Here is a 13,957-nt window from a genome sequence, read left to right on the forward strand (position 1 = left end):
CTTCATCAACTTTCGTCTGTCAAAACGGAGTCGGAACTACAGAAGCTTGAGAAAACGTTACGCAGATTTGTCTGGAAATTGCGACATTTTTTTTTTTTAAATCTCATAATTGCGAGTTATTACGTTAATGTTAATATCAAACAACTGCTTCTGTTTCCACGAATCGCACCATAACGATTTTTTTTCTTTCGCAATTGTGAATTAAATTTAGATATTCAGATACCGTTAGCTCCAGAAGTATTGGCACCCTTGGTATAAACGGGTAAAAGTGTTATTAGCTTAAGATATTAGCTTGAAATGAATTCGCTTAAATTGGAGAGAACGCTAAACCTAAATCTAAATCGATTAAATGTATTCTACTATAAAAATGTGTCAGAATTATTGGCACCCCTGCATTTTGTAATCTGTGCAACCACCCAGTGTGTTCCTATTTATTTATTTATTTATTTATTAAATATCAAATACCTTGGGGTCCACCTCAGAGAAGACCTCTCATGGACAACACACACAGACATCTTGGTGACAAGGGCGCACTCACACCGGTGTCTCTACCATCTGCGATGTCTGGCCAGGTTGAAGGTCTCTCACAAGGTGCTGAAGGTTTTCTACACTGGAGCTGTGGAGAATCTTCTCCCCAGGAGCATCACCTCCTGGTTCAGAGGCACCACGGCTCAGGACCTGAAGATGCCATCCAGAGTGGTGAGGACAGTGGAGAAGACCATCAGGGCTTCTCTCAAACATCTCCAACCAGCGATGAAAGACCAGGTCCAGGAGAACTGTAGAAGAACTGTTTCACCACCATCTTCTGAGTTTTCCCATCAGGGAAGCTCTACCAGATCCTGAGGAACAACACAGAGAGACTCAGGAGGAGCTTCTACCCTCAAGCAATCTGGAGAGCGTCTGCTATTCCTACATCACACACACACACACACACACACTCTATACACACTGTACAGTTCTGTATATTTGTATATAATATGTTCTATTTATATATATTCATATTTTATACTTTATATTTCTCTATAAGCTCCTAATTTTTTTTATCTACTAAACTTGATTTTATTGTATTATGTGTGTGTGCAGCTCGTTGTTGCACCGTGGGACGAGGAAGGAAGGAGAACATTTCACTACATTACATCACATGTATGTAGTGTGGATGTGATAATTAAGGAACCTTGAAAGAACCTTGAAAGAACCTTGAACCTGTTTCTCTTCCTCTGTTCTAGCAGGTTTATGGTTTATATCTCTGGTGTTGGATGAGGAGATGGAGATGATATACTGTATATTATATAATGTTGGGATTGTGGGACACACACCATGACACACACACCACACACACACACACCATGACACACACACACACACACACCATGACACACACACACCACACACACACACAACACACACATACACCACACACACACACACCACACACACCATGACACACACCATCACACACACACACACACAACACACACACACACCATGACACACACACACCATGAAACACACCATGACACACACCATCACACACACCACGACACACACACACCATGACACACACCAGGACACACACCATCACATACACCATCACACACACCACACACAGCATCACACACACTATGACACACACCATCACACACACCATCACACACAAGGACACACACTAAGACACACACCACACACAACAGGACACACACACCATGACACACACACACACACACACACCATCACACACACCAGGACACACACCATCACACACACCAGGACACACACCATCACATACACCATTACACACGCCAGGACACACGCCATCACACACACCATCACACACACCAGGACACACACCATCACACACAACCACGACACACACACACACCACGACACACACCAGGAAACACAGCATGACATACACCATGACGCACACCATCACACACACACACACACACACCATCACACACACCAGGACACACACCATCACACACACCATCACACACACCAGGACACACACCATGACACACACCATCACACACACCATCACACACACCAGGACACACACTAAGACACACACCACACACAGCATCACACACACTATGACACACACCATCACACACACCATCACACACAAGGACACACACTAAGACACACACCACACACAACAGGACACACACACCATGACACACACACACACACACACACACACCATCACACACACCAGGACACACGCCATCACACACACCAGGACACACACCAGGACACACACACCAGGACACACACTAGGACACACACCACACACACACCACACACACACTACGACAGAGCGCTGCAGGATGACGGAGGCCGTCTCCCCGTCTGACCCCGGCTCGTGCTGAAGGAGTTTCTGCAGAGCGGCCATGAGGGAAAAGTGAGCGGAAAACATGCAAAGCGCCTGGTTTCAGTTACTCGCCGTGGAAATTTCTTTCAGCTCAAGTTTTTTCTGAACTTTAAGAAAGAAAAGATGAAATTAGAGTTTGGGTTTTCCTGAGCTCTGATCGAAAATCACATCTCGAGACGTCATTACGGGGAAGAAAGAGGGGGAGAAAGAGCGTGTAGTGTTACATGTGTTTATTTAATAATAAAAAAATGTGAGAAAGAGAGAGATATAGAGAGAGAAAATAAAGAATGAAAGAGAGAGAGAGAGACAAAGACAGAGAGAGAGAGAGAAAATAAAGAGTGAATGAGACACAAAGAGAGAGAGAGAGAGAAAATAGTGAATGAGACAAAGAGAGAGAGAGAGAGAGAATAAAGAATGAATGAGACACAAAGAGAGAGAGAGAGAGAGAGAGAGAGAGAGAATAAGGAGTGAATGAGACACAAAGAGAGAGAGAGAATAAAGAGTGAATGAGACACAAAGAGAGAGAGAGAGTGAGAGAGAGAGAATAAAGAGTGAATGAGAGAGAGAAAGAGAGAGAGAATAAAGAGTGAATGAGACACAAAGAGAGAGAGAGAGAGAATAAAGAGTGAATGAGACACAAAGAGAGAGTGAGAGAGAGAGAATAAAGAGTGAATGAGAGAGAGAAAGAGAGAGAGAGAGAATAAAGAATGAATGAGAGAAAAAGAGAGAGAGAGAATAAAGAGTGAATGAGACACAGAGAGAGAGAGAGAGAGAGAGAGAATAAAGAATGAATGGGAAACAAAGAGAGAGAGAGAGAATAAAGAATGAAAGAGAGAGAGAGAGAATAAAGAATGAATGAGACACAAAGAGAGAGAGAGAGAATAAAGAATGAAAAAGAGAGAGAGAGAATAAAGAATGAAAGAGAGAGAAGAAATTGAGAAAGAGAGAAAAAAACACAAGACGGTAAACACAATGTGAGTGAGAGTACATGAGCACAAAGGTCATCAGTGTGTGTGTTTGTGTGTGTGTGTGTGTGTGTGTTAGATGCCGGTGTTTCCCCACAGTGTGTGTGTGTGTGTGTGTGTGTGTGCAGTGTATATACCAGCAGCTGCACTGTGTCATGCTTCATGAGTTTGCTGGAGTGTGATAACATCACCTGTGTGTGTGTGTGTGTGTGTGTGTTTTCTTGCCTGCAGTTACTGACAGTGATGCACCATGCCCACTGACACACGCATACACACACACACACACTTTCCCAGACATGACGTCACATCAGCCTTCAGCGACAACATTGCATTTGTGATGTCATCATGTGCACCACTATAGAGAATGCTAATTTATTTTAGCTAATGTAGCTATTGCTAATGCTAGCGCTAACGCTGTCTCACATCATCATCGGTGTTTGTGTGTGAGATGATCAGATCGGATTAAAATCAGAAACTCAGATTAGATATAGTTTTTAAAATAAATGTTACTTGACTGCAGTTTAGTTGTCAGTAATAGAGGTGCAATAACACATTTATTAACATTAATAATATTAATGACTTATTTATATCTATTAGCCGTCGTTCTACACGCTGCTAATACACGCGTCGAGGCCTGGACTCCACAAGACCTCTGAAGGTGTGTGTGGTTTCTGGCACTAAAACATTAGCAGCAGATCCTTTAAGTCCTGTAAGTTGTGAGGTGGAGCTTCCATGGATCGGACTTGTTTGTCCAGCACGTCCCACAGTCGCTCGATCAGATTGAGATCTGGGGAATTTGGAGACCGAGTCAACACCCTGAACTCTTTGTCATGTTCCTCAAACCGTTCCTGACCAGTTTCTGCAGTGTGTCAGGGAGCATCATCCTGCTGAAAGAGGCCACTGCCATTAGGGAACACTGTTACCATGAAGGGGTGTAACTCGGTCTGCAGGAATGTTTAGGTAGGTGGTACGTGTCACAGTAACATCCACATGAAGGCCAGGACCCGAGGTTTCCCAGCAGAACATTGCCCAGACCATCACACTGCCTCCACCAGCTTGCCTTCTTCCCACAGTGCATCCTGGTGCCATCTCTTCTCCAGGTAAGCGACACACACACACCCGGGCGTCCACATGATGTAAAAGAAAACGTGATTCATCAGACCAGGCCACCTTCTTCCATTGCTCCATGGTCCAGTTCTGATACTCACGTGTCCATTGTAGGAGCTTTGGGTGGTGGACAGGGTCAGCATGGGCTCTCTGACCGCTCTGCAGCTACGCAGCTCCATACGCAGCAAGCTGCACTGCACTGTGTGTTCTGACTCCTTTCTATCAGAGCAGCTTTAACGTTAAATGAAACAAAGTCAGTATTTAATGTGACGATCCTTCACTTTAAATAAATAAAGCAGTATCTGAGGTGCAGTGTGTGCAGTTTTATAAGGAAATGAGCTGGAAGTGTTACTGAGCATCTTGCAGAAGCAGCCACAGTTCTTCTGGAGACTTTGACTGTCGACTCGCTTCTTATTTCTGCAGCGAAACCCAGCAGCCTTCATTATGTTTTTATCTGAAAAGTGTCTCTTATGGAATCTGCTGCTTTCTTTACTGACATACAAACATTTTTCTGTAACGTTTCATTTTGTGCTGGAAAACTAATGTTTGGAATCTAAAATGTTTTTGTTCTGAATCAATAATGTAGAAGTCAGAAAATAAACATCTATAACAAAGTTTGTATAAAAAAAAAGGGTGCCAAGACTTTTGCACAGTACTGTATATATATATATATATATATATATATATATATAAAAAATCAGGTAATTTTTAATGTATGAAAATTTTACGGTTATTATATAAATTATTACGATTATCAGTCATATATTCAACACATTTATTTATTTATTTATTTACAAGCTACCAAGCTACAGTGTAAAACATATATATAAAAGAATGTATATTTTAATATATAAAAAAATTACAGTAATAATATATGATATTATGATTATCAGAGTCACCGCATGTATTTATTTATTTATTTGTTTGTTTGTTTGTTTGTTTGTTTGTTTGTTTGTTTGTTTGTTGATGAATTGAACAGTGCCCACATCCATAAAAGAGCGGAGATGAAATAAAAATTAAAATTAAATAAATATTAGCATAAAAATAAAAAGAATTTTAGCTAAAAATAAAAACTGTACTTTATATATACATATATACACACACTACCAAAAAACCAAAAAAAAATCCAGTTCTTAAAAATATTTTAATAAAAAAATTATTATTATTATTATTATTATTATTAAAAGTAAAAAACAAGCTATTTATTAATTCCTAATAAAGAAAGAATAAATTACCGTAACAACATTGCGTCATGAACATCTCATTTCCTGTGAATGAACACCAGATGCACTTTCACACTCCTACACAATCACAGATTTACACCGACCTGGCAAACATCCTAAGCTCCGTATTATAGACATACTTTATTTTAAAAAATAATAAAATGAAAAAATGAAATAAAAACAGAGTAAAAATTTACGCCGTGTTTCTCGTCCTGTATTCGTGTTTGCATCTAAAAAACGTTTCATGAACAATCGTGCGGTCAGAGCAGAAATCAACCAGGAGACCGTGTGTGTGTGTGTGTGTGTGTGTGTGTGTGTTAGTGTGTGTTAGTGTGTGTTAGTGTGTATGTAGGAGGAGATCCAGTAAATCTAATACAACAGAACTCTCTATTCATCCGTCTGTGGTTTCAGATCTTTACTCATAATAAACCTCTTTTCTATTTCAGAGGAAATGATGTCACACGCTGTGTTCATTAACAAAACAACTTTAAAACAAAGATTTCTAGTGAAACAAACAAACGAAAGTGTCGTCTAATCGATGTCAGAAACCACACCGCCGCCGTGCGTTGCTCTGAGGAAACCTGACAGCGCAGGCGATGAGGAAAATTTCATCAAAAGTTTCACAACAACATGGAACATTTTTGTGGAATGATTTTTCCTCATAGTTTTGAATCTCAGTGGAATCATTAAGCCAGATGTTGTGAATTTGTGCTAATGACTGATGCTAGCACTTTAGCTAGTTAGCTAGTAGATTATACGCACAGTGGAGCATCACGGTGAGAGTGGAAACAAGACAGAATTATGCAGAACGTCAACATTTTCCTCAGATGTGTCGGAAATTTACCGAGAAAAAGACTCTGAGTGACTGAAATTACACTTCGCTAACACAACTAGCACGAGGTCCAAACTTCCACGTTGAGAAACGGAACAGATCGTGAACTCAGAGCTCATGGAAAGGCCTGAGAACATAACCTATTTTTTCAAGAACGTATTTTTATATATAGAAAACGATCTTTCTATAAATACAAACCCGAGCGCGCGAGTATGTAGCGAAGCCGTATGCTATAACGTCTCGGCTAATCGAGCATGACGCTAAAGGGGAAATTTTTAAAAACTTTTAATAAAACGTTCTGATCTTTTATTTTTTTTTGTCTTATCCCTCGTTTCTTTGTGCTCTGTTTATTTTTTTTCGATGGTGTTGTTAGAAGCAGAGTGTTCTCAAGGTGGCATCAGACGATCACACACACACACACACACACACACGGCAGCCGCCCACGACACACACTTTTTCTCAGAATTGGAGCTGATGAACAGAAGGTCACATGTGCGATCCAAATGGCGGCAGCGAGCAGACAAATTAAGGATGATTAAACCGAAAATATTATCAAATATTATTTCAGTATGAAGGACATGAAGCTGATTTCGCTGCTGTCACGTTCACGAGCGACGCTATTACACGCTATCACGCTATTACATCATAATGATGCGTACATCGTCACAGCCCTGATACACACCTGCGCACTTTTTTACTCTTACACTCGTTTATATCACGCTGTCAAGTCCTGCTTTATCAGAGCTGCTATTATATTCCTGCTCGTTACGCTATAACGCATTATAACAGTAATAATCACGCAACGTCGTACGCTACAATTACGCTATAACGCATTATAACACAGTAATAATCACGTAACGTCGTACGCTATAACGCATTATAACACAGTAATAATCACGTAACGCCGTACGCTACAATTACGCTATAACGCATTATAACACAGTAATAATCACATAACCTCGTACGCTACAATTACTCTATAACGCATTATAACAGTAAAAATCACATAACGCCGTACGCTACAATTACGCTGTAACGCATTATAACACAGTAATAATCACGTAACGCCGTACGCTACAATTACGCTGTAACGCATTATAACACAGTAATAATCACGTAACGCCGTACGCTACAATTACGCTATAACGCATTATAACACAGTAATAATCACGTAACCTCGTACGCTACAATTACTCTATAATGCATTATAACAGTAAAAATCACATAACGCCGTACGCTACAATTACGCTGTAACGCATTATAACACAGTAATAATCACGTAACGCCGTACGCTACAATTACGCTGTAACGCATTATAACACAGTAATAATCACGTAACGCCGTACGCTACAATTACGCTATAACGCATTATAACACAGTAATAATCACGTAACCTCGTACGCTACAATTACTCTATAATGCATTATAACAGTAAAAATCACATAACGCCGTACGCTACAATTACGCTATAACGCATTATAACACAGTAATAATCACGTAACGTTGTACGCTACAATTACGCTATAACGCATTACTCCATAATTATGCGACTCTACAATCTAACGTTGTGTTGTGGCGTGACGTCGTGTTGCTACGTTATCGCTGCATGTTATTATATTAAGTCGTATCATGCTACATTGATCTTTTACATTGTGTTTATTTTAGTGTGTGTTACATTGTATTTTATTGTGTTACAACATGTTCTTTGCTACATTTTTTATGTTACATTGTGTTTGTTACATTATGGTTTATTATGTTACGTTGTATTTTATTGTTACATTGTGTTTGTTACATCTTTTTCTTTGTTAAATTTTTGTTATATCGTATTGTTAGTGTATTTTATTGTGTTACATCTTGTTCTTTTTTGCATTTTGAATTTTTTACATCGTATTGTTACATTGTGTTTGTTACATCACATTTTTTGTTACATTTCGTATGTTACATCATGCTGTTACATTGTATTTTATTGTGTTACATCATGTTGTTTGTTACATTTTTATATTCCTTTGTGTTTGTTACATTATATTTTATTACATTACATTATATTTTATTGTGTTACATTGCGTGTGTTACATTCTTTGTTAAATTTTTGTTACATCGTGTTGTTACATTATAATTTATTATCTTACCTCATTTTTGTTACATTTTTATGTTACGTTGTGTTGTTACATTGTATATTATCGTTACATCATTTTTTGTTATATTTTTATGTTATATAATGTTTTTACGTTGTATTTTATTATGTTACATCATTTTTTTGTTACATCGTGTTGTTACATTGTGTTTGTGTTACATTGTCTTTGATCGTGTTACATTGTATTTGTTACATCATGATTTTTGTTACATTTTTATGTTACACTGTGTTGTTACTGTGGTCGCTATAACGTTGTGTACGTTGCTATGAGATGTTACAGTAGCGCTGTTGCAGGCTCAGTGGTTAAAGTCCGAAGGTTGTGGGTTTAAATCCCAGCATCACTGTCACCGTCGCGAGTCTTTCAGTAAAACTCTTACCGTTCAGCCGCTCCGCCGAGTTCCGTCTCAACAGATAAGTGAATAAACGTAAACATTGTGTCACATTGTGTTGTTCAGGACAATTCAGTTTAACAGAAATTATTATTCTTATGCAGGAATGTAGTGTATTACACTCCTATAATTGTTCATTTTTATATAAAATATATGCAAAAAAAAGCTTCGATGTCTGTATGAAATGAAACAACTGCACACAAGTTTGTCATGTTTGTATATTTTTCATTTATTTTATTCCCAAACCGTAACAAAAGACGTTACTGTGTAACAGACGGACCTGAGAGACTCCGCGCAGCAGATCTCAGCACATCGACACCTTATAAAAACTTTAATATAACAATATAATATATAAAATAACATTACGGCAGATTCATCACATCAAGTGACTGTAAAAAGTGTTTCACGTAGCATTCGATATCACGGAATACAGGATACATTGCGTTAAAAACCTACACGTACAATACAATTATTATTACAATAACCACAATAACACCGGGGTTCAGCATCAGAGGCGACCGATTCGTCGTTTTACTGAAGTAATCGACGATAAAGCAGCGATAATGGCGTTTATTTCAAAGATGAAACCTGCATTTATGAGCGTGATACTATTTATTGCCACCAGGGGGGTGATAAAGTTACATTATTATTATTATTATTATTATTATTATTATTATTATTAGGTTGTTATATTTAGAAAGTTTTGTCTTCAATAAATATTAATTCAGCTCTGTTTACATAAAACTTGATAGCGTATGTTTTTTAAACACATACTAAATTATGTTAAATATTATAATCTGACAAAAAAATCTTTGTTCATTTTCAAAAAACAAAATATTCCGCGATCAACAGCGCCATCTGGTGGCTGTTCAGAGTTTTGTACATTAATGCAGTCATGTGACCGAGTCATTATTTTGTTTATCCACAGGTTACGACACAATTGTGCTAATTACAATGCTAATGTTAACAATTACTTAGTGACCACAGTGAAGGTTTTCCGATTAGCACGCTAACTAGCTTGTTTCGCACCTTCATGCTAAGTACCACGGTAATAAATAACCCTTCATTAGGAGCGACCGTTCTGTCGGCCATTTTGTTTTGCTCCCTTCCTAATGAAAAAGTAGTGATGATGTTCTGAGACGTTCACGATAACGATACATGTCGAAGATCGCGATATATCGTATAATTGTTCGGATAGACGCTTTCTAGGCAAGACGTACTGCTACTTCTGTGACTTCCTGTTTCCCAGGATACAAACAGGAAGTCAATGCACACACACACAAAAAAAATAAATAAAAAAATAAAACAACAAGAAGTGGTCAGTGAAACAAAACAGAAATCGAGGACTGAGATGGAGCAATAAAATAATAATTTTTAACAAAGTCCATCCGTATGTGTCTCGTCTCCGTCTCACGAGCGTCTCGTTGTGAGGAAATAATCGGGAAATAATCGGGAAATAATCGGGAAATCCACAAACTCAGGAAGTGAGTCTGCTTTTTGAAGTGAAAGCATTTTTCTTTCAAGAGTTCTGGGAATTTCTTTGCGCGTCTCACTTCTGTCTCGTGTCTGTCTCAGCGAGCCGCTAAGTGAGACTTCCTGTTTCTCCCGCTTGTCAGGATGGGAAAAAAAAAAGACTAAAAACCAGAAGAAAAAAATCACAGAAATCAAATCAAAGATTTTTATATAGATAATAATAAAATTAAAAAAAAAAGAAATAAAAAAAAAGAAAAAACATCCAGATATCCAATGCTTTAGCATCTCTGAGAAATTAAAAAAAAAAAAAAAAAAAAAAAAAACCACACACACACACACACACACACACACAGAAAAAACAGGAAGTGGTCTTCAAGGGTTTTTTTTTTTTTTTTTTGCAATTCTGGTTTGAGGTTAAAAAAAAAAAAAAAAAAAAAAAAAACCTCCCAAATACCTTCACGTCCATCTTCATGTTCCTTTGGCGACTTTCCGCTTTTTCAGGACAAAACTGCTTTTCTTTCTTTCTTTTTTTTAAAAAAAAAAAGCATCCAGAGTGTTTCAAGTCTCTAGAAATTCCACAAATCCAGGAAGTGGTCCGGTTTGAGGGTGAAATCTCCATCCACTCCGTCCTCCCGCAGGTCTCCGGAGCGTCTCACGATGCCGAGATGTGCTCCATCAGCGGGTTCTTCTCGCTCTCGGGGGTCTGGACGCTGTCGGTGCGGACGATGCAGGTGGGACGGTGGAGGTTGAGCATGTGGATGAGACGCTGACGTTCCTGCTTCAGTTCCTCGATCTGAGACTTCAGCTCGGTGTTCACTACCTCCAACCGCTCCGACTCCTGAGACACGCAAACAGACGCAGTGAGACATCGGGTCGATATCGAGTCTCTTTAAGAACACTGATGTGAAGTAGCAGGGAGTAAACACTAGAGGGCGCAGTCCTGTCAGGACGAGCGCATTAATCCTAAAATAAACCTGCGCTGCCGTTATAGAAAACTAATCAACACCTTCTGACCAATCAGAGAGCAGGATTCAGCAGCGCCGTGGTGTAGGATTCAGTAAACGCGGAGTTACTAATAGACACTCACTTTCTGGAGGAAGTCGGTTCTTTCTTTCTTCTTGTTTCGACAACGTGCTGCTGCGACTTTATTCTTCTCTCTCCTCCTCTTCCTCCTCTCTTCCTCATCAGCCATCTGATTAAAAAAAAAAAAACATATGTGTTGATGATAAGAGTATAAACATTATAATGCATATGAAGTGTGTCATTTAGACACACAGACAGTTTTACAGTTTCACATTTTGGCCACTAGGTGGTGCTGTTGTATTAAAAAAAGAACACTGATGGTTTTTTTTACACACTGTAGAGTTTGAACAGCAGCAAATGTGAGAACTGAGACACACATCTTTACAGCTTAATGTCTGATGTCCTGTGTGTGTGTGTGTGTGTGTGTGTGTGTGTGTGTGTGTATATATACCTCGCTCTGAAGAAGGCCGAGTGGTCTCTTGACCGTGTGTGTGAGCTCGCTGGGGGTCATGGCGGCCTGAAGGCTGAAAATCTCGGCCAGTTTGAGCTGCTCGCTCAGCGTGGAGGCGGGAAACCCCGCGAATGGAGACAGAGTCGGCATCATCACTCTATCACTGAGACAGAGAGAGGGAGAGAGAGAGAGGGAGAGAGAGAGAGGGAGAGAGAGTTATGAAACAATTCAGTTTCATTACACTCTGAAGCTGCAGAGGAACACAAAACACACACACAGCAGAATTTCATCACCAGCAGTGTGTGTTTCTCTTTCAGTATGTGTGTGCTTATATACACACACGTCTCTTTCTCTTTCTCTCTCTCTGTGTGTTTATATATATATATATGTATGTATGCATGTGTCTATCTCTCTATATCTATATAGCTTTATCTATCTCTCTCTCTTTCGTTCTCTCTCTCTCACTCTCTCTGTATATATATATATATCTTTCATTCCCCCCCCCCTCTCTCTCTCTCTCTGTATATGTATATATATATATCCCTTTCGTTCTCTCTCTGTGTATATATATATCTTTCATTCTCTCTCTCTCTCTCTCTCTCTCTGTATATGTGTGTATATATCTCTCTCTCTCTCTCTCTCTCTTTTGTTCTCTCTCTCTCTGTACATATATGTATTTTTTGTTCTCTCTCTTTCTCTGTGTGTTTATATATATATATATATATATATATATATATATATCTGTATCTCTCTCTTTCGTTCTCTCTCACTCACTGTATATGTCTATATAGCTTTGTATCTCTCTTTCTGTCTCTCTCTCCATTCTAACACACACACACACACACACACACATTTCAGTCAGCCTCTTGTTGGGTGACATTAATGACCCATCTATAACACACACACACACACACTTCTACAACGCTGTTAATTCCATGTGTAAGCTGTAAACTGGTCACACGGTGCACGTGAGCTCCTCACCTGTCCACTGCGCACCTGTCTGTCACACCCACTTTTATTTATAACATTAACATTAACCTGTTAGCGCAGTGTTAACTATCCTCTCACGCTGCATTAACACCGTACGTACTGCAACGCTGGTTACAGATACACTTCAAAATACAAGCTAAATATTTACATATATGTATATAAGTGTGTGTGTTGATTTGCATAAATATTATGACATCACAATCATGACATAAAACAGGTTAGAATATAACTCATAATGAAAAGTACAGAAATCTTATTAAGTATATTTTCACAGATACACACTGTACACTGCTGAGGAGCTTGCTGTTTTTGTATAACTGATAAAAACTTTAACAGTAATTACTGTTTATTGTTTACATGTTTACTATGCAGCATTGTAAACAAGTGTCGGTGCAACACAGTAAACATGTAAACATCACATGCATGTTAAACAAATGCAGAAAAAACCCACAAATGCACTGATTCTGATTTAAACTGAATATAAAAATGAAAACACAATTCTACACAACTTCTGTGTGTGTTTCTATTCGCTTTAAACATTAAACAGCACTTATGTCGTTTTAAATCTTATTAAAGAATCATTCCTAAGTGTTTAAAAGTGTATTAGAGATGAGACTCACCTTGTTTTAGGTTAATAATCCGGGTTTAATAATCAGATAAACAGCGCTGCTCGATAACTTCCTGCTCCTGTGAGAGACTCGAGTCTCGTTGCATCAGCGCGCTTAAATACTACCGCGCGGAATGCGGAAGTGGCTTGCCCCGTGACGTAAAAAAAAAACTCCGCCTCGACTCCGCCCCTTAGCAACCAAACACACACTCACACACACGCAGGAGCAGTGGATTAAAATTAAAACGCGATGCCCCGCCCCCTAGCAACCAAACACTCGAGGGAGGGGAAAAAAAAGGAGCCCTCCAAGCTCCGCCCTTAGCAACCAAACAGAGACACAGCAACAACAATTCCGCGCGCGCTCAGTTTCTGTTTTGAGAGGAAAGCCC

At 39.0% G+C, this 13,957-nt stretch overlaps 1 protein-coding gene across 2 annotated transcripts; it reads right to left on the minus strand.

Annotated features, from left to right (window-relative positions):
* Positions 1-9,228: 9,228 nt before the first annotated feature.
* On the minus strand, positions 9,229-13,689 carry jdp2b (Jun dimerization protein 2b). 2 transcript variants are annotated; one of them, XR_008301280.1, is made up of 5 exons: positions 13,582-13,689; positions 11,972-12,134; positions 11,585-11,689; positions 10,952-11,335; positions 9,229-10,658 (listed from the first exon to the last, which is right to left on the minus strand). XR_008301280.1 is itself a non-coding variant. In XM_034302149.2 (4 exons), the coding sequence occupies exons 2-4, from the start codon at positions 12,122-12,124 to the stop codon at positions 11,150-11,152; spliced, it is 444 nt and encodes a 147-aa protein (XP_034158040.1). In that variant the 5' UTR covers positions 12,125-12,134; positions 13,582-13,689; the 3' UTR covers positions 9,229-11,149. The 2 variants fall into 2 exon arrangements, 1 of the variants encoding a protein (XP_034158040.1); XM_034302149.2 differs by having other exon boundaries at positions 9,229-11,335.
* Positions 13,690-13,957: the final 268 nt, after the last annotated feature.

The sequence above is a fragment of the Pangasianodon hypophthalmus genome, chromosome 30, assembly GCF_027358585.1.
Source record: "Pangasianodon hypophthalmus isolate fPanHyp1 chromosome 30, fPanHyp1.pri, whole genome shotgun sequence".
In the NCBI taxonomy this organism is placed as follows: Eukaryota; Metazoa; Chordata; class Actinopteri; order Siluriformes; family Pangasiidae; genus Pangasianodon; species Pangasianodon hypophthalmus.

Coding starts and splice junctions, on each gene's coding strand:
- jdp2b (XM_034302149.2), bottom strand. CDS start 12,124: ATGATGCCGACTCTGTCTCCATTCGCGGGGTTTCCCGCCTCCACGCTG. Junction 11,690..11,971: donor TCGGCCTTCTTCAGAGCGAG/GTATATATACAC, acceptor TTTTTTAATCAG/ATGGCTGATGAGGAAGAGAG. Junction 11,336..11,584: donor GAACCGACTTCCTCCAGAAA/GTGAGTGTCTAT, acceptor TGCGTGTCTCAG/GAGTCGGAGCGGTTGGAGGT.